This window comes from Lepidochelys olivacea (assembly GCF_965140295.1).
Source record: "Lepidochelys olivacea isolate rLepOli2 genome assembly, chromosome: 6".
In the NCBI taxonomy this organism is placed as follows: Eukaryota; Metazoa; Chordata; order Testudines; family Cheloniidae; genus Lepidochelys; species Lepidochelys olivacea.
In genome coordinates this window covers 87,760,103-87,787,926 of record NC_140416.1, presented here as the reverse complement: position 1 = coordinate 87,787,926, position 27,824 = coordinate 87,760,103, and the positions used below count along the sequence as shown (strand labels likewise).

At 48.7% G+C, this 27,824-nt stretch overlaps 1 protein-coding gene across 2 annotated transcripts; it reads right to left on the bottom strand.

Annotated features, from left to right (window-relative positions):
* Positions 1-207: 207 nt before the first annotated feature.
* On the bottom strand, positions 208-27,598 carry VASH1 (vasohibin 1). 2 transcript variants are annotated; one of them, XR_014711980.1, is made up of 9 exons: positions 26,824-27,598; positions 26,147-26,677; positions 18,076-18,164; positions 16,837-16,893; positions 14,889-14,963; positions 13,352-13,733; positions 12,659-12,771; positions 2,166-12,030; positions 208-788 (listed from the first exon to the last, which is right to left on the bottom strand). XR_014711980.1 is itself a non-coding variant. In XM_084630511.1 (8 exons), exons 2-8 carry the CDS (start codon positions 26,408-26,410, stop codon positions 11,958-11,960), a joined length of 1,053 nt encoding a protein of 350 aa, XP_084486637.1. In that variant the 5' UTR covers positions 26,411-26,677; positions 26,824-27,598; the 3' UTR covers positions 1,747-11,957. The 2 variants fall into 2 exon arrangements, 1 of the variants encoding a protein (XP_084486637.1); XM_084630511.1 differs by lacking the exon at positions 208-788 and having other exon boundaries at positions 1,747-12,030.
* Positions 27,599-27,824: the final 226 nt, after the last annotated feature.

The window sequence follows — 27,824 nt, the reverse complement described above, 5'->3', positions numbered from 1 at the left end:
TGACCGGCCAGGCTATGGTGTGAAAGTTCTGTTTGTTTCTCCTTGATGAACCCCCCCCCCCCCCCGCCCCTTTGTTCACTCTACTTCCGTGTAAGCTAACCACCCTCCCCTCCTCCCTTAAATCACCGCTTGCAGAGGCAATAACGTCATTGTTGCTTCACATTCATGCATTCTTTATTCATTCATCACACAAATAAGGGGATGACTACCAAGGTAGCCCAGGAGGGGTGGTGGAGGAGGGAAGGAAAATGCCACACAGCACTTCAAAAGTTTACAACTTCAAAATTTATTGAATGCCAGCCGTCTTTTTTTGGGGCAATGCTCTGTGGCGGAGTGGCTGGTTGGCCGGTGGACCCCCCACCGCGTTCTTGGGCATCTGGGTGTGGAGGCTATGGAACTTGGGGAGGAGGGCGGTTGGTTACACAGGGGCTGTAGTGGCAGTCTGTGCTCCAGCTGCCTTTGCTGCAGCTCAACCATACACTGGAGCATACTGGTTTGGTCCTCCAGCAGCCTCAGCATTGAATCCTGCCTCCTCTCATCACGCTGCCGCCACATTTGAGCTTCAGCCCTGTCTTCAGCCCACCACTTATTCTCTTCAGCCTCCTGGTCATTTTGTGCTTTCCTGCACTCTGACATTATTTGCCTCCACGCATTCGTCTGTGCTCTGTCAGTGCGGGAGGATAGCATGAGCTCGGAGAACATTTCATCTCGAGTGCGTTTTTTTTTTCTTTCTAACCTTCACTAGCCTCTGGGAAGGAGAAGATCCTGTGATCATTAAACACATGCAGCTGGTGGAGAAAAAAAAAAGGGACAGCAGTATTTAAAAAGACAAATTTTATAAAACAGTGGCTACACTCTTTCAGGGTAAACCTTGCTGTTAACAAAAAGAAAAGGAGTACTTGTGGCACCTTAGAGACTAATCAATTTATTTGAGCATAAACTTTTGTGAGCTACAGCTCACTTCATCGGATGTATACTGTGGAAACTGCAGAAGACATTATATACACATAGACCATGAAACAATACCTCCTCCCACCCCACTCTCCTGCTGGTAGTAGCCCATCCAAAGTGACCACTCTCTTTACAATGTGTATGATAATCAAGGTGGGCCATTTCCAGCACAAATCCAGGTTCTCTCACACCCCCCCCCCACCTTTTTTCCAAAAACCACACACACAAAGAGTTTGTGTGTGTGTGGTTTTTGGAAAAAAAAAAAAAGGGGGGGGGGGAGGTGAGAAAACCTGGATTTGTGCTGGAAATGGCCCAACTTACAATGTGTATGATAATCAAGGAGAGGTTTCAGAGTAACAGCCGTGTTAGTCTGTATTCGCAAAAAGAAAAGGAGTACTTGTGGCACGTTAGAGACTAACCAATTTATTTGAGCATGAGCTTTCGTGAGCTACAGCCCACTTCATCGGATGCAAGGAGAGTGATCACTTTAGATAAGCTATTACCAGCAGGAGAGTGCGGTGGGAGGAGGTATTGTTTCATGGTCTCTGTGTATATAATGTCTTCTGCAGTTTCCACAGTATGCATCCGATGAAGTGAGCTGTAGCTCACAAAAGTTTATGCTCAAATAAATTGATTAGTCTCTAAGGTGCCACAAGTACTCCTTTTCTTTTTGTGAATATAGACTAACATGGCTGTTACTCTGAAACTTGCTGTTAACATTACATACATAGCACATGTGCTTTCGTTACAAGGTCGCATTTTGCCTCCCCCCACCGTGTGGCTACCCCCTCAACCTTCCCCCTTCCCTGTGGCTAACAGCGGGGAACTTTTCTGTTTAGCCACAGGCAAACAGCCCAGCAGGAACGGGCTCCTCCGAGTATCCCCTGAAGAAAAGCACTCTATTTCAACCAGGTGACCATGAATTATATCTTACTCTCCTGAGGATAACACAGAGAGATAAAGAACGGATGTTGTTTGAACGCCAGCAAACATACACTGCAATACTTTGTTGTACAATGATTCCCAAGTACGTGTTACTGGCCTGGAGTGGTAAAGTGTCCTACCATGAAGGACGCAATAAGGCTGCCCTCCCCAGAAACCTTTTGCAAAGGCTTTGAGAGTACATCCAGGAGTGCTGCGAATGCCAGGGCAAAGTAATCCTTTCACATGCTTGCTTTTAAACCATGTATAGTATTTTAAAAAGGTACACTCACCGGAAGTCCCTTCTCCGCCTGCCGGGTCCAGGAAGCAGCCTTGGGTGGGTTCAGGGGGTACTGGCTCCAGGTCCAGGGTGAGAAACAGTTCCTGGCTGTTTTGCCCCCGCTTGCTTGCTGTGAGCTATCTACAACCTCATCATCATCATCTTCGTCCCCAAAACCTGCTTCCGTGTTGCCTCCATCTCCATTGAAGGAGTCAAATAACACGGCTGGGGTAGTGGTGGCTGAACCCCCTAAAATGGCATGCAGCTCATCATAGAAGCAGCATGTTTGGGGCTCTGACCCGGAGCGGCCATTCGCCTCTCTGGTTTTCTGGTAGGCTTGCCTCAGCTCCTTAAGTTTCACGCGGCACTGCTTCAGGTCCATTATGACCTCTGTCCTTCATGCCCTGGGAGATTTTGACAAAGGTTTTGGCATTTCGAAAACTGGAACGGAGTTCTGATAGCACGGATTCCTCTCCCCATACAGCGATCAGATCCCGTACCTCCCGTTCAGTCCACGCTGGAGCTCTTTTGCGATTCTGGGACTCCATCATGGTCACCTCGGCTGATGAGCTCTGCATGGCCACCTGCAGCTTGCCACGCTGGCCAAACAGGAAATGAGATTCAAAAGTTCGCTGTTCTTTTCCTGTCTACCTGGCCAGTGCATCTGAGTTGAGAGTGCTGTCCAGAGCGGTCACAATGGAGCACTCTGGGATAGCTCCCGGAGGCCAATACCATCGAATTGTGTCCACAGTACCCCAAATTCGAGCCGGCAAGGCCAATTTAAGCGCTAATCCACTTGTCGGGGTGGAGTAAGGAAATCGATTTTAAGAGCCCTTTAAGTTGAAATAAAGGGCTTCATCGTGTGGACGGGTGCAGGTTTACATCAATTTAACGCTGCTAAATTCGACCTAAAGTCCTAGTGTAGACTAGGGCCTAGTATCATTAGTAGCAGCTGCAAAGAGATGGAGGGGGGGTATCCACAAAGAGGAATGGTATTGGCAGCATGAGGTGAAATGGCACTGTAGATGACATTTACAGCAACTCCCAGCTCTGCTTTTGAAAGGTCTTTTCTCCTAAGATCTTGTGAATCTTGAATTTAGGTGTGATAGGGGAGGGGAATGCTGTAGTAGTTCCATTCAGCAGCTGAGACAAGTGATGTTTGCCAGTGAGTTTGCTATAAACAGCCCTGCAAATCCACAGATGTAGATATTTGTGGACCATGTTTGCAGATCAGCTGCAGTTACAAATTTTGTACCCATGCAGGGCTCTAGCTATAAACCCCTCTTATGCTAGAAGCATGGGCTGAAGGTTTATGGTGAGGTCACCTTAGGGATGAAGGGGACAGCCATTGCTTGGCAGGGGGCTTGTTACCATTACTTTTTAATAGTGTAGTAAGGCTTCCTCATTGATACAGAGCTTATTTCAGCTCAGAGGGATCATTGTAAGTTCCATCATGTCCTGCTGGACAGAAAGCAGGAGGACCCCATGTGGTATCTCCCCCACTTTCACTCAGGTGCCTGCTGTAAGCCTTATCAACATCTCCATGTGCTCATGTTCTGCTGTTATTCAGCTCTCTACAGTTAAGCAATACACTTTGTATATGACATACTAAAAGTTGGATCCTCCCTCATGGGGAAAGGACAGTTTTGCAGCTGCCTTTCCTTATTAGGCTACTCTGTGCTTTAAGAAAGAATCACGAGAGAGACCACACTGGTGAGGACATATGCTTCAGAGAGCTTGGACTGTATGTTAGAACTCCAGGTTTGGTCAGTACCTGCTGCTCTTGTGAGGACAGCTGGCTGGATCATCTATCGAAGGTTGGTTCTGCTTCCAGGCCATGGCACCCTTTGGACCACCACATCATCTTGAAGTTTGCCTCAGCTTAATTAGCAGTATGAAGAGAGCCTGGCTGCTCAGCTCCTTTCCTCTGGTGCTAGGACGCCATGTATTTCATTCCTGCTCGCTGAGTGGGTTTTGGCTAGCATGGGCATATTGACCAACCCAGATGAATGAGGGGGATGGTGTAGGGTTCTTTCCCCTTCCCTGTGAAAGCCACCTGTATTTATTCTTTTTTGGTGTTTGAATAGGACACACATCCTTTCCAGAGAGCTAGCATCACCATATAGCCAGACTAGAAGTTTAAATAGCACCTGGGCTCTGGTTTTACTGATCAGCAACAATGAAAACAGAGACAGTTTTCATTTTGTTCTCTGCACAAGGCAAGAGATGTGCAGATAGGAACTTTTATTTTCTCACGTGAAAGGAGGAGGAAATACTGATATGATACAAGTGCAGTTAAAACTAAATCTAGATACAGGTTCTGTGTTGACTATAGAAAAACAGGCCCACAACTGGTTAATTACAAAAAAAGACACACATGAAGCAGTCCATAAAGAAAGTCCTTCATTTCTTGGATAGTTCTGTGCAGTATCAGTGATAAAATGTAAATGGTTCTGTTGCACCATAGAGTAACAGAAACAGGATAAATACTGATGTGCATGGAAGGGACTATGCAAGTCCCACTAGCACCATCTCAGCCCTGACCTGGAGGCTGGAGGAAAAACACTACTCTGCAGAGGTATAGGAGATTCAGTTGCCTTCTTGGCCTAAGCTGGTTTTCTCCTGAGCAGACAGTGTCTAGGCACCACCCTGAGGAAGAGTGGTTGTGATATGAACAAACATCTGTTAAGGAGACCAGCAAGCATTCTGAACCCCCCGAGGAGCACAGCTCAGCTGCATAAAGACAGACTCCACCTTGGTTTGGCAGAGTAGGAGCCAACCAAGAACTGCTGACCTGAGTTGGATCACAGGCTCCCTCCTATGCAGATTCTATACATTAGAGACAGGGCAGCAGTGCAAGACTATTAGAGCACATGGTGCTGTTTCAACGAAGCAGACTCACAAGTAAGACACAGAGGGAAAAAAGAGCATGCCCTGTTTACAGACGTTCCCTGGATAGGTCAATCACAAGGAATAATGCCTAAAACAACTGGCCCAACTCAGTAGCAAGAGCCTCTGCAGTTGGATCAGGCCTACTACTTCCTATCTAGTCCAGACTTTTGCCCCTTAGCAATGTAGGATTCTTTTCTAGGCTGTGGTTTCTTGGCCTTTGTAAGGGACTATTTTAGGGACACTCATGTTCCAGTTTATACCACACCACATGTGAACCAGCCTTTCAGGTGACTTATGGGGTCAGAGTCTGGTTCAGGGTTTTAGCTGCAATACCATGGCAACATTCTTCACGTAAAGCAGCTCTGGTAACAGCAACAAAGCAAATAACTCCTTTTTCTGCTACTGGGCAAATAACTTACCTCTTCTGCTACACACAAACTACATCCAAGACAAGGCTCTGGAGTCATCTACTGTAACTGTCAAGGTATAGAGTACACTAGAGAGATGTGCAGTACATATGAACTGGGTGTCACAAGGGGTAGGATAATCACACCTAAATACAAAGCATTACACATCCCACAGCCGTGGCATATCATGAAATGCAGTAAGCCACTGCAGAGTGGTTTCAGAGCAACACTGGAGTCTCACAAGCCTAGACTATTGCACAGATGCTGATGGAGACCTGAGCCCACTTTTCAGCAGTCAGCCTGGTATATTTGTACCATGCCAGAGTACCCCAGGGCAGAACCCCTTGGTCTCTGTTCATTGCCTCATTTATTTTAAGACAGTTGTAGAATTAAATTGCTGAAGGGTGTGGAACAAGAGGCCGTGTCTACACCAGCACCACAGAAGTGTTAGGAAGAACTGTGTTTTGAACCCAGCATTCATATTTGAAAATGGTCTTGCTAACAGGAATTCAGTAAAGGCCCTCTCTCTGTAGCCCTGGTTAACCACATATAGCGGGATGGCCAAACTTACTAACCCTCCAAGCCACATAAGATAATCTTCAGAAGTTCGAGAGCCGCAAGACAAGCACACCCTGCCCTACAGGACAGCGCCTCCTGCGGCGCTGAAGCCCTGAGACCATCCTCCCCACAGGGCAGAAGGCTAGTAGGTGGAGAATGGGGGTGGGGGCATGGAGGGCGCCACAAGCCACAATTTGGTCCCACCTGACATATACAATGCAGGTATGGTCTGGCTCATGTATGGAGGAACTTCCTCCCCCCAGGTTTCAGACTTGCATGGACTAGGGAGTATATAAGGGGGAGAGCCTGAAAAAGTGGGATTTAAACACATAATAAAAACCTCACTGGTGATGTTTTTATAAGACCTTATTAGGACTCCAAGCTAATACTAGACAAAATCCTCTGCCCTGGACTCCACTTGGTTCACGTTTTACTCTGGAAACATTAAGGATTATCGATTGATCCAGGCCCATTGCCTTCATTCATTCCTAACAACTTTAAACTCACTTTCTTACAGAGGTTTGGGATACAGTGAAAGGACCAACTTTACCCTTAAGCTACAACACAGTCCCATCTTTGGGTCTAGCAGTCAGGCTACTACTCTTGGGGCTGGAGGAAACAGACCAGGGCGAGCAGCATGGGCAGAGAGAAAGACAGCATTACTACTTAACTGGTGAATTAAGGTTATTAAGCTATATGCCCAGGGTTTCTCATGGCTGGACTGCACCGATTGCTTCCTGGGGCAAAAACTATGTCCTGCTCTCGGCTACAGTGGACTCTGAGGTGGCAGGGAAGGTGGGATTTATTCTGAACTAGAATCATAGAATATCAGGGTTGGAAGGGACCTCAGGAGGTCATCTAGCCCAACCCCCTGCTCAAAAGCAGGACCCATACCCAATTAAATCATCCCAGCCAGGGCTTTGTCAAGCCTGACCTTAAAAACTTCTAAGGAAGGAGATTCCACCACCTCCCTAGGCAACGCATTCCAGTGTTTCACCACCCTCCTAGTGAAAAAGTTTTTCCTAATATCCAACCTGAACCTCCCCCACTGCAACTTGAGACCACTACTCCTTGTCTTGTCCTCTTCCACCACTAAGAATAGTTTAGAACCATCCTCTCTGGAACTACCTCTCAGGTAGTTGAAAGCAGCTATCAAATCCCCCCTCATTCTTCTCTTCTGCAGACTAAACAATCCCAGTTCCCTCAGCCTCTCCTCATAACTCATGTGTTCCAGACCCCTAATCATTTTTGTTGCCCTTCGCTGGACTCTCTCCAATTTATCCACATCCTTCTTGTAGTGTGGGGCCCAAAACTGGACACAGTACTCCAGATGAGGCCTCACCAATGTCGAATAGAGGGGCTCCTGTCTTGCTATATTCACCATTACAGAGTGGAGAGAAAGAGCAAGAGCAAAAAAGTGGAGGGGAAAAAAATGATCAGGTCATTACCAGTCTCCTGGCACTACCCCAGAGTAGAGATATAGGAGCACTAAGAAGTGGTGGTTCCAAATCCAACACGCAGGCAGCACCAGAACAACAATGCAAGAGGCCTCAAGTAGTCCTCAACTAGGGTTACTCCCCTGAACTGGCTTATGGAAGATACAGCCACAGTCTGATGAGTTCACTCACCCTTTTCCAAGGGAGGGGCTTGACTCCTGCTGTGATCATCTAGGATCTGCGGTATGATTCCAGCTTTTGTGGCTTGGACCATCCAGGAGACCACCACAAACTGGTACACTGCTGCACCCAGTAAAGGCACCTCTGTCTTGCAGAACAGTCCTTTGGGAAACGTGTGTAGATAGTATTCTCTCTCTTCTCCCATCACTGTTCCCAGGAGAGGACTAGGGATGCGGAATTTAACACGGGATTTTTGTAACTGGTATAGGATATCTTTCCGTTCAGCCTGGGGGTTTGTCCCCAATGGCCCAACCTAAGAATAGCAGCTATTGCCACATGCAGGAAGCTGCTGATGGCACCTATCACTTACTAGAGGAATAAGGAAGGGGGGCAATTACTGCTGAGATACAAGGAGCACAGCTGTCAAAGTATTTAGACCATATGCACTGTGGATCTGCATAGGAAAAAACCAATGCAACATCTACTCTTTTATCAGTGTTGAAAAGTGGACAGCAACAGATGCTTCAGAAGAATTTAAACACTCCTAATGCATTTAATTATGCAGCTACACCTTGAAAGAGGATATTCATGTCTGGCACCAGCTGGTGAATACACTGAAGGATGAGGAGTAAGAGACCTTGAAAAATATCTACCTGCCACTCATTTTTTAAAATGTATACTTAATTTTCTGTACTACTGGCTTCAGTTACAATCTACATGAACAAGCCACATAGCTTGAATTACAGGGTGGCACAAAACATTTTGTTTCATCCATTTTGTACTGATGATCTTTTAGTGTCACTGAGCTTGCCCTCGCCCTGCTTCTGCAAAAGAATCATTAGCATGCAGCCAACTTCTCAACTGCACAATTCTCTCATTCTTCTCCTATCCATCTACAGAGAATCAACGGTGGGATCCATGAAGGGACTTCCTACTCTGAGTGTCACAGTGCCTAACTTTTAGGCATCTTAAAAAAAAAACAAAACACAGGTATACCACTGTGATATACAAAGCCAAGTTAGGCACGTAGGCTCCTATACAATGAATGGGGAGAAACAGGGGCCCCAGAATGCAATCCACAAGAGCCAACATGCTAGGCTGGGAGCCACTTAAGCTAGAGGTGTGTGGTTAGCCTCATCTCTCTCAGAGATCGGTACCCAGCTCTGCTTAGTGATCCACAAATGGGAACCAGCCGCCTGGAGTCAGACAGCTTAGGCCCCAAGTCATTTCTTGAGGAAATGAGTTAAGCACCTGCCATGCTCCACACAAAATGGCAAGAGCTGGAGCTGCCCTGTGATTAGAGCACTCACCTGGGATGTGGGAGACTCAGGTTCAATTCCACCTCCTCCCCAGGGGGGATTTGAACAGGGTCTCCCCTTCTTAGGGGATTGCGCTAATCACTGCACTATGGGATATTCTGATTTAGGGCTCCCTCACTCTCTTCTCTTGAAGCTGTTCCATTGTGACTAAACAGTCACGGGGCAGAGTGAGAGAGGGAATAACTCCAGTAGTTCGGGCAGAGAGAGGTAGGAGACTCCAATTCCAGTCCTCCTACTCCAATCGCTATTTCATTATTTATGTTCTGGAGACTAGCACCTGTCACTTGTGTTAAATTCTTTAGGATTACCCACGTAATTATGGGTAAACAGCAAGTTATGCTACCTCCCTATTCAATCTTTCTTCCTGTCACACACCATGCTGCAGAAAGGACAAACAGCTAAAAAGGAGCCTGGACTGACAAACTGCAGTGATAACCACAGAGTAACTAACTGGTGGTGAAAGATTATGATCTAGGCACCTGCAAGGAATCAGTTAGATCCCTCTGGAGCAGTGCTTTAAGGGTTAATGCTGCTTCAACTGACAGAAGATATTACTTGATGTAAGGCCCCATTCAACACTACCAAAATGTCTGTGGCCACCCATGTTATGACAGAAAGCCCAGTTATCTACTATAGTTATAGTCTGAATCATGCTTCCAACATGCACTCAGGCAAGAAAGAATACGGAATGTTTAACATGATTTGGATACAGCCAGATTTCGTAAATGTTTAGACACTTTTTGTAGTGTAACAGGACCTAATGTTAAACATTTCACCAGCCCCTATCTATGTCAACATGCCTCAGGCTTGACCCACTCACCCCTTGCTTCCCACCTCCCTCTCTGAATCAACTCAGCCATGAGCTGCAGTACCCCTGGTATGCCAAGTTTTGGGCCCCACACGCAGATCTACCAATACTCCTCAGTTCTGACATGCAGCATGTGGACCGCTTAGCTGTGCCTCTCCTTTGAATGGAAATTTGTGGGCTGCCAAGGCTTTAGTCAGGTGGAGGGCTTGCTGGAGAATGGTAATCATTAACATAATTAGTGTTAAGTACACTGTGTCAAACAAACCGGAGGAGGACAGGCACACAGCTATGCTCCCTGCTCCTAGGACAGACAGACCTCTGCAATCAAAATGGGCCAGACTGAACAGTTTGGAGAAATGCGATACCCTGGAACAGTGATTCCCCAAAGACATTTCAGTCTTGATTGGGCTGTTACCCTAGGTTTAACTTGGGCATGAGCCTCTGGGTTGGACTCGGTATGGCAGCACAACTCATCTATTTCTGCCCCTCTTGCCCAGCCTGCGCATGGGTTGCTCCAAAACCTCCACAGATGAAGGGAAGGAAGCATGGAGTGGTAGACCAGTGCATGAAAGGGTTGGGAGTTATTACCCTACAGCAACAGTGCAGCACGCCACCTGATTTCAATCTGAGAAACATTTCCCCACTCTACCTGCAATAGCATTTATTTCCTGAAAACAGCCTCAGGGGTACCACATGGGATTTGCTGTGGCGGTGCCCTGCGTGTTCCTAGAGGCACTCCAGCAGGCATTGGCCAGCTGCGGATGTGGACAAGGAGTGGGGGCGAACAGGGCAACATGACCACAAAACACCATCTTATTTTGCTTAAGGATTTGCCAGCACACTGACCCCTCGAGCAGAGCACTGCACAGGAGCTTGTACCCTTCTGTTTTAAGGCTGGTTCCCAAAATTCCACTGTGGCTCTGAGCATCCAGGAAAAGTAGCCCTTCCTCAAAGGGTGAGATGGAGCCAGACTCTATAACGGGGAAGTGCAAGGCGTCAGAATAGTAGCTTCATACACACAAGAGCTAAAGTGGGAATTGGATGTGGTAGTGACTTGAACATTCCAGGGTTAAGCAAGTGGCCAGGATGGGAAGGAAGGAAGGCCCCCGCCCCCGGCCACGAGACTAACGCTACAACCCAGCAAGGAAAAATTGAAGTTCTTTCCTTTCTGAAGAGAAAGATGCTTGTGAAGGCTACTCATGTGCAGAGTCACTTGCTTCCTGGTGGAGTTTGCATCTCAGTGGCCAAAGCTTTTCCCACAGCTTCCAGTGACCGCCACTGAGACGGAAGTAGGGGAGGCAGAGTTTCCAACTATCGTACTAGCTAAGCACCCATCCCCACAGATGGAGCTGTCCAGCTGCCTGTTTCCACATTACGACAGCCTGGGCATTTCCTGAACAGCCTGCCATGAAGGGAAGCATCCACAGCACCTCACAGGAAAGGAGACACATACTCATCCCCCATAGAGTCAATGAGCCATAGTGGGATACCCTGCAGACCAGACAGAATGTTAGAGTGGTGGATTCACTGCATATGAGGCCCTCAACTCCACTGACAGGTTGCATTTTCATTAGTGAGGCAAGTATTAATTATTTCAGGGCTTATTCCTCTTCCCTGCAGGCACAGGGGATGGGGAAGGTGATCTGTGTATTTTGCTACTGTCGCTCTTGTTGGGGAGGGAGGGAGTGAAATGCACAAAGTTACAAAACCAAAAATCCTTCCTCTACCAGAGGCAGGGGCCTTTCCATTCCAAGACCTTCCCCTCCTTCAAGCCCAGGGGCTTTGTGCTGGCTTAAGACCTTCAGCATAGAAGAGGCACTGTGGATAAAATGCCCCATCTGTCGTCTTTGTCAGCCCAAAGGATTCCATGCAAAGCATGAGCTCTGCTTGGCCTCACTCGCTCAACCCCTCACCACGTCACAACAGGAGCCTTCCCGAGCACCCTGCAGCACCTTCCCATCAACTGGCAGTTCTGTTCTCTTAAAAACGTGTTTTGTTGAATTAAAAAGTGCTCTTCCCGAGAAGACAGGCAGGTGACTTGTCTGATCCCCAGGATACAGCTCTGGGATAGGCTTGATAGAAGTACCTTGGAAGATCAGCCCTCCACTTCCCCTTCCCCATGTTGAGCTTGCTACAAGTGGATCCTGGTCTCAAGTGTGGCCAGTGAAGAGTCGATGGAGCCAGGCACACCAGGTGTGCCTCTCTTCATACCCGGATTTGATACCCATTGAGGTCTGGCATGGCTTTGGATTCGGCAGGCTTCTTCTCACCAGACAGCCTGCGAAGAAAGAGGGAAGTAGATATTCAGAGGCATTCTCAATTTCTCCTCTGACAGGGTAACCTGTCGGATTGAGAGGTGCCAACATGAGAAGAGGAGTTTCATCCCTGTTACCAGATCCCATACAGCTAGAGTAGCAGGGGTGGCAGCTCTTCTTCACCCTGCTAACTCCCATAAGAGGATGGAATACAGAGTGGGAAGCCCAGCACCTCCACTTGAGATACCTTCCTGGAAAGATAGACTTGGGGTAGGCCTGAAAGCAGCCTCAAAGGCACACCAGTTCTCACTGACCAATGATGGAGGTTCAGACGTCTCTTTTGGGGGTCATATGTGTGACCCATCACACATTAGGTATTAGATGGGGTGACCTTCCTCTACCTGCAGCCCGCCCCTAATTCCAGCTATAGTTTGAAAGTGGGAAGGCAGCAACTCACACTGGAGAAAGCAGTGACAGAGTTGAAAGGGAGAGACCCACCAATGCAGCTGAGAGACATCTCCACAGTTATGGACCGTGCCAAGAGAGTTCTCAGAAATCTACTTTATCCAAGGGTGCGAGGGGATGGAGGGGAAATCCTATAGCACGACTAAGAAAGATCCTCCAACCAAGCCATCCACCAACCCCACTTACCGCCTCTCCCCACGGCTGTTGCGGCGGTGTGGACTGGACTGGCCCCGCTGTGGGGAGGACACATCTTTCTTCCTATCCTTTGTGGGAGATGGTGGCCCTGTTCCTTTGCCAATCTGCAGAAGGAAAACAACAGGATAAGAGAGAAGCCAGGGCTAGCAGTGGCTGGAGAACATAAAGCCCAAGGTACTCCATTGTCTGGGAATGGGTGACAGTGAGATGAAGAAAATCAAAAGGAAAAAAAGAAAAGGCAGTGGTGAGCATTATGTAGCTCTACTGTACTGTACCCCACCTTTAGAGAGTGTCAAGCACACCCATGCACGCAAAACTTCTGAGCAAGTATGTATCTTGGTTCATCTGTCCAGTGACCAGCAGGCATACCTGAAGGCACAGGATTCATATTCCCAGGTCTTGCCCAAGATACCCTCATACACAGCATCTACACCTGCCAAGTGGAGAGGGGTCTGCACCCCACTGGAGCCAGGGTCTGCAGAAAAGGAGAGGAGAATCCTTACCCCCTCCCTCCACCTCCCTGCCTTCCCCCATCCGCACCCCAACCCAGCAGGATCTGTACCTCCCAGCATACTAGCGCCAGGATCCATTTAAACTCCAAGGCTTTGGCACCAAGTACAAAGTTCACACCTGCAGCCTTCAAGAGCAGCAGGCTAGTCTCCCCAGCACCTCCCAGCTTCTCACCTTTAGCCTCATGTCCCGGGCATGTCTCTCAAGCTCCTTGCGGAAGTCCTCACGGCCCAGCTTTTCCACATCCAGAATGGAGTGCTTCCACTCAATCTGCTCCACACTGTGTGGGTCATGGGACACACAATGGCCCAGCTTCACCTTTTTGAGGACGTGCCAGCAGCGGTGGTATGCCTCCTCGTAGTTGAAGATCAGCTCGCTCAGTGTGCGGAAGGTGGGCGCCTTGTACATGAGCTCCTCACGCCGGCTGATGCCCAGTGCCCCATAGCGACCCCCAAAGTTCACCCCCAGCACAATGTGGCGGAAGTAGTTCCCTGAGAAGTGAGTTTTGAAGCTGATGGGGAAACGCTCCAGTGTGGGCATGTTGTTGGTGAGGTAACTGGCAACATCACCCCATTCAGGAAACAACTGGTGATGCCAAGAAAAGGAGTAAGCCTCTTCCTCCCCATCCCCCAGAACATCTCAGTCAGCCTAGACTGGAAAGCAGATTCACTGCTGATGACAAGTACTTGATTGACAGCCCTGGAGACCAAATCCCCAGAGCAGGTATAGCTCCAGCCCCGCACAAGACAAGTCTACCCTGTCCTGGGATCAGAGGGATGCTCAGTCCTCACCTTCTCCAACAAGGCTGCCCACAAAGGGAAGACAGTTATAATGGCAGTTTTGTAGTGTGTACACCTGTCCTGCTAGGAGCTGGGAGGACCAGGGCCACCATCTCATTTCACACAGAGGCAACTAGGCAAGTTAGTTAAATTGACCATCACTATCGGCCTAGGAGGGATTGGACCTGGTGCCCTACAGGTAAAATGTAACCCATTCTTCTGAGCCATCGAGATCCCCAGACTGGCATCTCATAAAAGCACTGCATTTGAAGACAACTAACTTTCCAAAACGCAAAGACCAATTAACCTAGCTTTCAAATGCTTCCCCATCACTGAGGGAACTCCAATAAATAAATAAACGTGGCCCCAGTTGGACTCAGCCTGGCAGGTCCCAGAGGAGATGTGTTTCCCAGGACGTGTGTACACGGAGGTGCTAGCTCAAGTCTGCATCTAAAAGCAAGGATTACGCAAGGGAGAGTCTGACAGGTTCCCTTCCATATCTGCCTGCAATGTGGAGAAAGTGCAAGGTGACATAGTGAGTGAAACATCCCCACTATTCAACAGTGTTTCTGACTTGAAGCTATTTCCTTCCTGTTTAATCCCCACATCCTTCGCCTCTCCCTCCCCCAGTTATGTCCAAAAGGAATAAACACTCAATCCTAAAGCGGGGGAGAGAAGTGACTCTGAAGAATTAACTCCACTACTCGGGTTCTCTGCTTGGGCCCTTGCAATGCTCCAGTAGCATAAGAGGGGCATAAGAGAGCAGGGGGAGTAGAGCTGTGAGCGGATACAAAGTTTGTATCCACATCCAATCCATGATCCACAGATATCTGAGTCTGATATAAAGTGGATATCCCCAGATTTGCAGGGTTCTACAGGGGGAGAACACATTAGGATGGGCACACATGCATGTTTCTAAGAGGAAAGGATACATTCCCAGGATCACAGCTTCCAGGCATTTGATTGGCAGGGCCTCTTTGGTCATTTCTTTGGCCAGGTCCATCAGCCTGTTAGACAGCACAAGCAGGAGAGACAGAGGAGAAGAATTAAAAGGGTTTGCATTGGGTGGGGCTGGTGAATTCAGTCGCTGGGCAGCATATATGCAGGGCAGGTTGCAAGGAGAGAGGAAGGCTGTTAAGGCAGACGGGAGAGGAGAAAACCCTTTAGGAATAAATAAAATTCAAACTCAGTATTTTGGCATTCTCCTCCAATACTGCTGCTGTGGAGTTTCCCCTCACTGAGCCAAACAGGATCTACCCTCTATGCCAGACACTACTCTCAGCAAGTCTGGAGTAATTCCCTTTCATCTCAATGCAGTCCCTCTGGATTTCTACCCATCAGACCAAGATGAGACACCTCAGGCAGGAGGCCAAGTTCCAGAGACACTTGCTTTCCCACATCTGAGGGCAGGGAAGGGGCCTGCAGCAGATTCTGCCCTGGCTACATCATAAGATGTTTGGAATGCCCAAATATCCACCCATACCTGATGGCTTGGGCCAGCAGTATTAATATTGGCACAATGGTTTGGTTAGCAGACTAAGAGGTCCCTAACTGTACATGTGGAACCCAGGTGCACGAAGATGATTGCCTCCACCCTGTGTACATGCCTGAGGGTTTACAATGCATAGCAGTCTGGGGGTGTCCACCACCACCTCCTCCTTCCTTCCTCACACATTTCTTTGTTCTTTATAAAGTTTTTTTTTTTTTTTGGTGACTGAAAAAGGGTCTAGCAAGTCCACATTCTGCACCAAACGCACTCCAGGATTCTGGACAGCTAGAATTGCAGCGACATTTGGCCTTTGGAGAGCTTGTTTAAGGCAGGACTTTGTTTTACTTTACACAAAATCTCCCAGAAGCCCATGATCTAGATCAGGGGTCTCAAACACGTGGCCCGTGAGCTGCATGCGGCCCGTGGGGTTCTTTCGTGCGGCCCACCAAGCTCCCTGTGCCCCCACCCCCGCCCCTCTGTCTACCTCCAGGCCAGGAGTAGGCAAACTACTGCCTGTGGGCCGAATCCGACCATGGGATCGCCCCCCGCGTAGCACGCGGAACCATGTCCCTGCAGTCCCGGGGCGGGGGAGGGCGGCAGAGGACTCCATGCATTGCTCTCACTTCCGAGAGCCACCAACCGCAGCTCCCATTGGCCAGAAACGGGTAACAGCAGCCAATGGGAGCTTCGGGGGAGGTACCTGAAAGAAAGCAACACGGAGCCCTCTGCCCCCCCCCCCCCCCGCAGGGACCTGGTTCTGGCTGCTTCCTGGAGCGGGGCCAGGGCAAGCAGGCAGGGAGCCTGACCTGGCCCCAGTGCACGCTGCTGCCACCCTGGAGCTGCTCTAGGTAAGCGGCGCCAGCCCTGAGCCCCCTGCTGCACCCCAACTCCCTGCCCTGAGCCCCCTGCACCCCCTGGGGGCAGGGAGGAGGCGGAGTTGGGGTGGGGACTTCAGGGAAGGGGTTGGAATGGGGGCAGGGAAAGGGTGGGAAGAGGCGGGGCCTGGGGCAGCGAGGTGGGGGTGTCAGTGATGCGGCCTTCGGGCCAATGCACTAGTCCTCCTGTGGCCCTTGTAGTCATTTGAGTTTGAGACCCCTGATCTAGATTATAAATTAGATGTGCTCAGAGACTGGGCACCTCTGAGTAACAGATAAGTTTACTGACCCTTGGCAACAAATCCAGCCCTCATGCTTGAATAATGCTAAATTATGGCTCTGACCAGCTGCACCCTGAGCAGAGTCCAACCCCCTCAGGAAGGGCAGAACTGTGACAGTGAACAAAATCCCCAGAGTCCAGCCTGTACTCTCGGCCAGACTCAGTACAGGGGTAGCAGAGGTGGCAAGTTCCCCAAACAGAAAGGCAGGAGCGTGAGAAAGGCTGACAGCACTTACCCGGTCAGAGGTCTGCTCTTCTTAATTTCAAAGAACTGCGTCCCAGTATGATTGTACCTGGAGAAAAAAGGTTAAGGGGCCATGCAGACTGGAAGAGAGAGCTGAGAACACAGAGTTGCCCACATACGGCAATCTGCCTGGATGAAGCTCTTTGTACTATCAAGGTATCAGTTACCATTCTCACAGGGATCTCAGGATCCAGCAAGCAAAATACCAGCAAATAGAAAGTAAGCGTTTCCATTTGGCTATTCCTCCCACTTGCATTCTTTGGCCTGGGGGAGGAAGGAAACAGAGTGGCAATCTATTTCCCTCCCTATTCCTGCTGACAGCACATTTTCTGGTCAGCCTCCTCTCCAGCAGCACAGGCTCCCAGACCCGAATAGGGTTGAAACGAGTCCTCTTTTGCTGCTGCCTGCAGGGGATCATGACCAGTCTAAATGATGCCAAAACTACCTTGCTTTCATGCTGGCTGGGATCTGTCCCCAAAACAACCCCAGGATTAGCAAAAAAGGTGCTGGCAGACTCCATTCCCACCTAGAGTCAGCTCCATATCCCACCAGCAAGATAAAAATGCACTTGTGTTGCACATGCCCTCATCCACACTCCAATCCAGCACACAGTGCACGAGGATATGTAGGAGTCCTGTTCCCAGGCCATGAACATACAGGCAGCTATAAATGGCTGGGAGTTGGTCATCCACCTGACTCTCAAAAGCAGGAGGGACCATCATGTTCTGGCCACCTACAGAGAAGAAAGCACCCCGTAAAATGACTCAGCATGAAGCTCAAGTTCCCCATCGCCAGCACACCCAAGCTTGGCAGGGGAGATTAGCATTTTCTAATCCCAGGTTTTAATCTGTCCCAGGCCCTCCCTGCACGGCTAGGCAAGCACAGCAACTACAAGGACCTTCAATTAGGATGTTTTAAAAGGAACAAGCACTTGAATTCAAGGTGTCTGGCTGAAGGAGAACCTACCACACATTAGCTTGGCCCTGCTGACACACATGCTGCTGGGACAAAGGGGTTAACCACAGGAGACACAATTGGGCAGGATTAGAATAAAACAGCAAAACCACTCACTGTCACAACTTCAGTTTCCTGCTTTTAGGGAACAAGTTTCATTTCCCCTTCTGGCTGAAGCAGAGTCAGCTGTTCTCTTATGGTCAGCTACTGGAAGGTCTCCTTGCTTCCCCTTCCTGGATCATCATTCCTTGGTGTCTGTGATAATAGTAAAGGATACTGAAGCTCCTTGATGTAGCGCTGTATGGCTTCCAGACGCTCAGGGATGGGGGTGGACGGCTGGAGCGCAGGCACACTCGGTGTGGGAATCTGAACAGGGGGAAAGCAGAGTGAGTCAGAGAGCAGACATCTCCTGAACCTGCTAGGCCCTTTGCTGAATGCACTGGCACATCACCATAGGAATTGCATTCCTCTGTAACCCAAGGAGCTAATCCCTTTTTGCTGTCCACCCGAGATATTCTTTGAGTGGACAGTCACTTCATTCTTCTAGCCTCAAGTTGACAAACTGGAGGGGATTCAGAGAAGAGTGACACAAAGTTATTGGGGAGATGGAAAGACTGTTTTTTAAAATGAAAAACTAAAAGAAAGTCTGTAGAATTTAGTTAAGTGACAACCAAGGAGGAACACAAAATAGTCTACAAACATCTAAAGAGCATAAATACAAAGGAGGAAGAGGAGCTCAGGACGGTACATGGGTCTAAGATGGAGGCATGGAATGAAAATGTAGCCAAGTTCAGTAAGAATTCTACAACAGCAAGAAATATCAGGGCATGGAACAGACTCACAAGGGAAGGGGTGAAAGCCCCACCTGTTGGCACTGTGAAAACTAGAAACGAATTGGGAATGAATTTGTATTGGCAGGGAGATGGACTGGAAAAGGCAATAGGGTTTTTCCATCTCAAACTTCTATGACTTTCAATTACACAACTGTGGATATTACCCAGACTATTGCCTTGAATCTGCAGTCTTGGCCTCTATAGTCCATCCAAACCTTCCTTTCTGTTTACTCGGAAGTCAACATCTGCAGCTTTCACAGCTGCTAAGAGTTATCCTAAGAAAGGAGAAGGGTCCTGTCTGCCCAGCCAAAACAAAAAGACAGGGCTGGACTCACAAAAAGGGCCAAGGAGACACTCGGTCTATGAAAGAATGGAAAAACAGATTTGGTGCGACTATGATAGAGAGAACTTCGTGGCACAACTTCCCCAAGCCTACTGAGGAAAGTTAATGCCTTCTGCGTGTGGATCCAACACCAAAGCCCCAACTCTCAGTGTGGTTTTGTCAGTTCCATCCTTAGGGAACATGCGGTCACCCACCCCTTGTATAACAACATTAATTGGAGACAGAGCCCTCCCTCTGGTCCTTTCATTGTATTTGGTGGTGTCTGCCTATTTAGGCTGTAAGCGTCTCAGGGGAGAGGCTGTTTTGTTCAACTCCAAGCACAGCAGTATTTACACAACAGCAGGCAGCTGTAAGAAGTTCTAGGTCTTGATTTTCTCTTGTGTATTTTGATCTTTCTTATTGTCTTGTCTTAAGATTTTCCCCATAAGTCAGTTTGATGAAGATGCATTTTGTGACCGGTGCCCATTTCCCAGCACTTCTCAGGGAGACAAGCTGTGACTAGACATAAGAACCAACAAAGTGTGCCAGCTGTTGTCTCCAGTAACCTTTGTAAGCAAATACCTCACTGCAGTCCCTTGCTGGGAATGTGCAGATACGAGAGCTCCTTCTATTCCAACCTCTCTCAGCAGGAAGCACTGCAAGGGAGGGGAAGGAGAGATACAAGATCCCCAACAGTTTGAGCTCTTATCCCCAGGGGAACAGGAAGCCCTCTAGACTCTAGAGAATGATGCAGGGAATTCGGCAGTCTCTGAAACTAATGCACGCTAAATTGGTTTAGAAGCTAGGAGTTAACATACTGAGTCACAGGAAATTACTCCCAAGCAGAACCAATGAAAGTGGTAAAACCAGGGCAGGCTCAGCATTTAGCCTTAATTCATTTCTTCAGTGGGTAACCTTTGTGCAGAGACAAACAGCTAAAATTAACTCCCTGGGTTCCAGTTAGATACACATTACCAGCACAAATTACTGGTTCCTTTTAGTTACTCCTCTCTGCTGCTGGAAACCACTCCTCGCTGTCAGATCCTCTTTCCCTCTGGGGAACACGCAATACCCTGAGACAGTGTAATGGAAACCATTTCACTGGGAGACTAGTTAATGTAGAAGCCGTGTTAGTCTGTATTCGCAAAAAGAAAAGGAGGACTTGTGGCACCTTAGAGACTAACCAATTTATTTGAGCATGTCTCTAAGGTGCCACAAGTCCTCCTTTTCTTTTTAATGTAGAAGCGGCACCTTAAGTAATTAAGCTGTGCTCTGGCTCTCAGATCTGGCCATGAAGCCCAGACTGGGCTATGGTTTCCTTGGCAGCAGGTCTCCAGTATGTTTGCCTGGGGAAAAGGTGGGGAGAAGTGAGAGAAGAGATAAGGAATCTGTCCCTCTCATCCCTGTGCTGAATGGAGGAGTGATAACACTTTGGCCTTCTCCAGCATCCTCCATCCACAGGTCTCAAAGAGTACAAACAGGTATCTTCACAGTCCTCAAGGAGGTGGATGGAAATTTATTTTAAACACAGAAGGGAACGTAGAGGTGGATTACCTTACCCATAGTCACCAGCAATTTGGTGGGATAGCAACACAGGTTTCCTGGGGCCTGCTGCTCCAGTCACTGGAAAGCATGCCCCTGCAAGGCTGCCTGCCTTACCCATTCTTGTCTTCCCTTACTTGTATGGCTGGGTTACATCCCAGCACTCCCAGACTTGTAAACCCTTGGATATTGCACTGAACTCCTGCCTGACACAGCTGAGTCCCAACCCCATCTTCGGAAGGGAGCCTGGTGAAGATCTGAGATTTCCAAGCTTAAAATGAGCCAAGCAGAATGAAAGCAAACCAGCTGGAAGAGGCGCACAAACAGAGCTCCTCCTCCCTCAGGGAGGAAGTGTTTGATAATGTAACTTAAAAAAAACAAGCTGTCTCTCTCAAAGTACTTATGTGGTCCTATCATCGTAGTATTAGGGCTCTAGCTGCTCAGATGCTGCTGCTGCCGCCAACGGAGTACTGATGTTATTCAGACAGCAGATGGATATATTAACCCCCCCACCCCATAACTAAAGCTCAAGCATGCACATCACAGCCTGTCATTCATAGATGTTAAAAATCCAGCTTCTTTTGTGGGGGTCCCCACCGCCATCACTGACCAGCTACAAATCTGCTTGTTTCCCCCTTTATATCTCTGCCATTTAGAATGCAAAACCTTTACAAATGCATAGACAGATGTGCTCCCTACCTTCGTGCCATACCACCCATGGAGCCACTGATTCAACATCAGCTCTGCAGACAGACACCACCACCTCTTCTACCAAAAGCAGCAAGGCCAGCAACTGCCAACAGTGCTATCATCAGGTCAGCCTTTGGAAGCTGAGGGCAACTGAATGGAGTGGCACTAATGCCCATTTCCTCTGGAATAACTGGACAGCCAGTGGGTTATTCTGAAAGGCTGTCCTGCCCTACAGAGTGAGGGAAGGTAGGAAGGATATGCTAAAACGCAGGACAATCCAACAGGTAGGAAAGTGCACTGGAAGTCAAGAGATCTGGGCCCTTGTCCTAGCTCTGCCTCTGACCTGCTGTGAACACCTTGGGCAAGTCACTTCAGCTCTGTGCTGTAACGTGATGCTTCTTGGTGGCACCCAGGGTTGTGAGACACCTCACTAGCACTGCCATTAGTGTGAGAAAGCTTTGTCTGCACCTGCTGCGGGTCGGCTCCCCAACACCACTGGCCAGGGGCAACACAAGCACTCTGCTTTAGGCCTATGTAGCCTACCCACTACAGGTTAGCAATAGGCACACTCCAATCCCAGCACCCCACAAACATCTCCCTGGAGTGTCCAGCCCCGATCTATTGGGCACTCGCAGTATGCACAGATTTGTTGGCTCTAGAGAAACAGTACATCACAGCTTACCAGTTCCACCTCAGATCACTGCTCTGCTTAACACACAGCATTTAGATAAATATATTTACACACCAGCATAGATGTTTAAGTAATAGCAAGTATTGGAAACAAATGCTTACATATAAAATTAAGTCATAACACATTCTAGAACATAGACTTAAAACGAGATACTCATGTCTTGTTGAGCAATGCTCACCCGAAGTCCAAACAGCCTTTTACAGCTGTTTGGCTGTGATGCCTCTTCTAGGAGACCAACACTGTGAGCTTGTCTCCTACATGAAGGATCCAGTGTGTTACTTTGCTTCCCAAGATATACAGGTCCCATCCTTTGTCTTCATTCATAAACAGGACACCCACCATGCAGTTTTGTTTTTTCTTGTAGATCTTGCAAACTTTCTACTGGCATCTGGCTCAGCGTGCAATAGACCTCCATCGTGAGGTGGACAATACGCATATGACCAGACTCAGAGATAAACATCTGTTGCCTTGGATGTGTTCCTTTCAGACAGGAGGGTATGTCACCTCCTGGTGACCTGCCTTACTTTCAAGTCCTCAAGAACATCATTTTCAGTACAGATACATAACCTGTTAAATATTATCCGTACATACATTTTATGGTGACTGGTGGGCTCTTGGCTCTCAGAGACCTCACACGCCACCCATAGGTGAACTATTATGCATATATGTGACCCTGGGGATCCTCACAAACCCTATGCATCTCCTCTGCCTGTTGCCACCAAAAGGTCACTGTGTCAACACTCATTAATTCCCCCATCTGTAAAATGGGGATAATTATACTTCATTTCCTTCATAAAGCACTTTGAGATATACAGATAGAGAGCTATGAAAGCGTTATTAACTAATGAGTTCTGAGGCCTCATTCACACTGCCACAGCAGCCCAAATGGGATAAACAATAGACTTCTAAGGGAAGTAAGAGATGTTTCAGCACTTCTCTCAACACTGCCTACAATGGAGGGGCTAGGAGAAGCAAGGTCACAGAGATGGTGCCCTGTTGTGACGTCCACATCACAATGCTCAGCTAAGGCCACAATCTCACCTCAAATCAAACTGCAAGCAAAATTACTAAGGTTACTTTGTGGGAAATGCCATTGATCTACTGCAGCTAGAGGAGTCTTGCTTCCTGGCTTGAAGAGGGCCCTGTCACCAGAAAAGTCACAAAAATGCTGTCAAACACCCTTTTCACTACTACTTCATTTCACTCCACTTGGGATAGCAAAACTGGACTAGTTCATTTCTCTTTCTATTTCTCTACCAGTTCAACTCTCCAATTAGGATCAAAAAGGGCCCTGGCATGCAGGTGACAGTCTGGCAGAACCCTGGGAAACAGCAGCATGAAGGAAGAGTTTGGGAAACCTCCTATAGACATTGCCAGACTACTTACCAGGATGTGCAGCACCGGTGAGCAGGAGACAACTCTGCTCTCTGTATTTTGCATTGGGTCATAATGCTGGCCGGCGGCGGAAAAGTTCATGTTAACATGGCAGGGGAGGCTCAACAGGAGCCAACATCTAGAGATTTATATGGATAATGAGATCATCTACAAATTAAGGACTCACAAGCTTCCCAGAAATTTGTGCCGGCTTCAGGGCTCAAGCTAAATGCAAACTGACAGGGGTTATTAGGAAACTTTCCATTGGCAGGTTATTCCTTTCGTGCCCCCTATACTTTCATCCATGTATCTACAGGATTCATACAGGAACAGTATGGCATCCTGCCACTGCCATCTTGTGATCTAGAATCTCAGCTTTTTTTTTTTTTTTTAAATAAAGTCTCTCAGGCAGAGATGCCTGTCTGAGTCTGCTAAGAGCCCGAAACAAGAGCTATGAGAGAGAACTGCTCTTTTCATCTCACTGAGGAGTTAACTCAGATAAATGATCAACATTGGGTAAGTGTCACTGTAAACTAGGTCACTGCTGATCAAGTCATGTAAGATAGGAAAAGGGAAATCATTATGAAAATCTACACAGCCTACGGTGAGTCACAGCTCATTTATTTGACAGTGTAACACCATTTCCTCCCTCCCCCAATCAGGGAGCCAAGCCTAGCAGAGCTCAGCATGCCACTGTGGGAGAGATAAGCCCAAGAAGATCACATGATGATGTTTTTAACACCTGTACAACATACCGTGGCCTGGTCTAAACTGGGGGGAGGGGATATCGATCTAAGTTACACAACTTCAGCTATGTGAATAACGTAGCTGAAGTCTTAGATCTACTTACCGCAGTGTCTTCACTGCGGTAAGTCGACTGCTGATACTCCGCCTGTGCCTCTTGCTCTGGTGGAGTACCGGAGTCGATGGGAGAGCACTCGGCAGTCGATTTATCGCGTCTTCACTAGCCACGATAAATCGACTCCTGCTGGATCGATTGCTCCGGAGGTAAGTGTAGACATGCCCTGTGATTACATCTCATTGTAGTGTCTCAAGGGGTGGAGCTTATTTTGTTGGCAGAGCTTGGAACAGTACCACTGTTTTCCCCAATTCAACCCCTAAGCATCTTGTACTGACCCTCATCCAAAACAGGATTTTAGATTAGCTAGGCCACTGGGCTGATCCTGCTATAGCAACTCCTGCATCCCACCCAAGGCCCATTTAGCCTCAGGAACCTAATGGGCATCAGCCTCTCACAGGAGCCAGCCCTGCAGAGTACACTTACAAAATATATTTCCCCCTGGAATATATTATTGCCAGGATTCTAAACTGTTGCATCAGTTCTTCAAAGAAAGAAAATAGACCCGCTTCTGTGTATTTCAATACAAATGGTGCTCAGAGACACGGAAACATCGGTACAGGCAAGGGTGGGCTCTTCTCATTCCCTTGCCCCAATCCTTCCTACCACATTCACTCCTCTGTATTCCCTGTAAGCTGCTGAGACTGATGAGCAGTGAGCCCAGATGGCAGAATGTGTTCTGCACCAGCCTCACTGAATACAGTGCACAAACCTGGCTACTACACAATGGTGCTGCAGGTACCAAAAATAGATGCTCGGCTAAGTTTTGGCCAAAGAAACACCCTCAGTGCTGAAGAGACACAGAAGAGAAACAAGGGTTGGAGTAAGTCTCATGATTCATACAGGGGACTGGACCCCTGAATTCCAATGTTTCCTTACTGGCTCTGCCACAGACTTGCTGTGAGAGCCTAGGCAAGTCACTTAATCTTCTTTGACTCAGTTGTCTCTATTTGTAAAAATGGGAATAAAGATATCTATTTCAAAGGACAGTTATGAGACAGTGAATATTTGCAAAGCACTTTCAATCTGAGGATCTAAATATACCTTAGAATTACCACCAGAAGCCATGCATATACAAAAATGGCAACATCTACAAAGACTCACGAGGCTCATACGCAAAGGACTCAATAAAGCATCAAGATTAAGTTGCATGATCTTGGGTTCCCCTTTTCATAGGATTCTCAGCAGTAGGGCCAGAAAAGCTGTGAGATCATCTAGTCTGATTCCTTGTTGGCAACAAATTCTACAAGTGCTCTCTAATTTGCTTTTAACTCCTCTGTCAGAGCCACCTTCATAGGCAGGCACCATTCCAGTGCAAAAATTCCCCTTGTTGTGGGGAAGACTGTCCCTCATGACCAACGTAAGTATTTCCTTTTATAGCCTATAGCTTGTTCCTGGTTATAATTACTCAACTCCCACTCCTCCAGCTTTCCCCATCTCAAGTATTTAACCAGTCATAAATCCCAGCTTTACTCTCCTTTTCTCCAAGATGCACATATTAAGTTTCCTTATCCACCAAACAGGTCCCATCGCCTTGTACTTTTAGCAGGTTGCCCTTCTGGATTATTTTTAATTACAATCTTTTAAGAACAAAGTGTCCAGATCAAAACACAACGCTCCAGAATACAGCTGGAGCACTGTCACCCCCTCTTTCAGGCCAGGCAGGCTGCCTCAGAAGCTCAATCCCAATTCTGTACTTTGTCTCAGAATCCTGGCTTTTCCCCATTTGGCTAAGGTTACTGGACATGTGGCTTTTTGCATCAACACAAGCAGTATCAGAGCAATTAAATGGGAAAATTCTATTAAATCAAAGCCCAAATCCCAAACAGCACAGGACAGAGACTCTCCCTCTGATATGGAATCCCGATACTTTACACCCTTATGACTGTTTCTGTTGAGTGAAACCCCCACTTCAGGATTATTGATCTGAATTTCCATGTTATATAACACAATCCCAGCTTCTCTACCATTCTCTGAGTGGACTGTCTAAAGCCATGTCATTTGATTTATTATATCAGTTCTTTCAGGACTTCTCACCTTGGGTAGGTCTGTGGCTCCTCGAATCCTTTGAGCCACCATTTCTCCCTCAGGGTGGATCTTGGCCACGTGTCTCCACATTCTCTCCCAAGTGGGCTCATCAATGGGTAGCCCTCCTCGGTTCACAAAGAAAGGAACTCCACCGTCTCGCAGATCTTCATCACCATCATCTTCCTGCTCCTCCTCTCTCTGAGTTGCCTCTTTGCTGGTCTCACAGCGCTTGGTGGCAGCAGCGCCACTACCCCCCGTTTTCCCCCCCGGCATCCCAGTCTGCACTTCGGAAATTGGTGGCTTACAACACTATGCCCACCACCCCCCTCAGCCTGCCAGAGAAAGAGCAGCATATGGCAGGCTGAGTGCAGAGACCCTTTAAGGAAAAAAGGGTGTGGCTCATTCACAGAAGAACAGTGCAATATCAAGGTATATTTTACCCAACAGGAGGTTGTTTCCTCAGGTCAAACCAGAAGGAAGAGTCAAGGCAGGGCCCCGGTGAAGCAAGCGAAGTGGCCTGGAGACGTACCTTAGATTAGGCTTTAAAAAAAAAAAAAAAAGTCACCCTTGATCAAGCAGGCAGAACCGGACAGGCGCAGAACAATGAAAAGGTCCAGTTATAAAACGGCAGGGGCTGTATATTCAGATCAGGCCACCAAAAATAAAAAAAGACAGGCTCCACTGACCTAGCAGGAGATTGCCGGTTACAATCAGTAGCAGCAGATCGATGAAGTATTACACCCAGGCAGAGCTACGGGGCAGAGCACAGCTGACTGTCCACAGGCTCATAGCACCTCAAAGCTTAACCCGCTAGAGACGCTGCCTGCCAGACACCGGAGAAACTGCAGCGACGCTAGACAATAAGACTATTAGACCCAAACAAAAGCAAATGGCCACAAAATAAGGCAATCAGACCGCTAGGCTTTGTTGGTTCCAGGAGCGAGCCGGCCCAGGGGCAGTTCAGGATACCCGCCTCAAACGCCATCTCCGCTTTCAGTCCAAGCTCCTGCCTGCTCCGGGTGGGGGCTGCTGAGCTCAGGAGGGGTCACAATGCACCAGGGGCAGGCGGCCAGGGCTCCAGCCCCCCTGCCGTGGGAAGAGGAAGCTGCTGCCAGCTGCTGGAGCCGGAGAGCGGAGGAAGCGCAGTCCTGGGGGTGGCTCCTGGTGAGCTTGCCGGGCAGGGGGCTGCAGAGACCGGGGGACAGGAGACAAAGGCGCGGCGGCCCCTGGCTGCCGCTGCGAGGAGAACCGGCTGGGCAGTGGGCTGCGGCGGCTGCTGCACGCGGAGTAACAAAGCCCCTGTCCCCGGCCGGACTGGCTGCTGGCCGAGGCTGTCCCCGGACCGCTGATACCGCGCCGGGAGCCCAGGCGGCAGCTCTGCTCCGGCTGCCCGAGCCGCGCGCGCTGGGATCACACGCCCGGGGGCTCCAGCAAGCGCCGCTGCCGGCTCGGCTCGGCTCGGCTCCCCGCCCGGAGCCAGAGAGACGCTCCCCGCGCATGCGCCCCTCCCCCAGCCAGCCCTGCCCTGTTAAAGGGACAAGAGAGCCCCCAGCCGGGCAGCCTGGGCCTCTCGGGCTCAGGGAGGGGCTGGCAGGCCGGGAGGTAGGAAAGGGGGAGTCTGCCCCCCAGCCCTGCCTGGAGCCTCCCCTGGTCCCCCGCCTGCCACGCCCCCGCACGCCATCCCCCC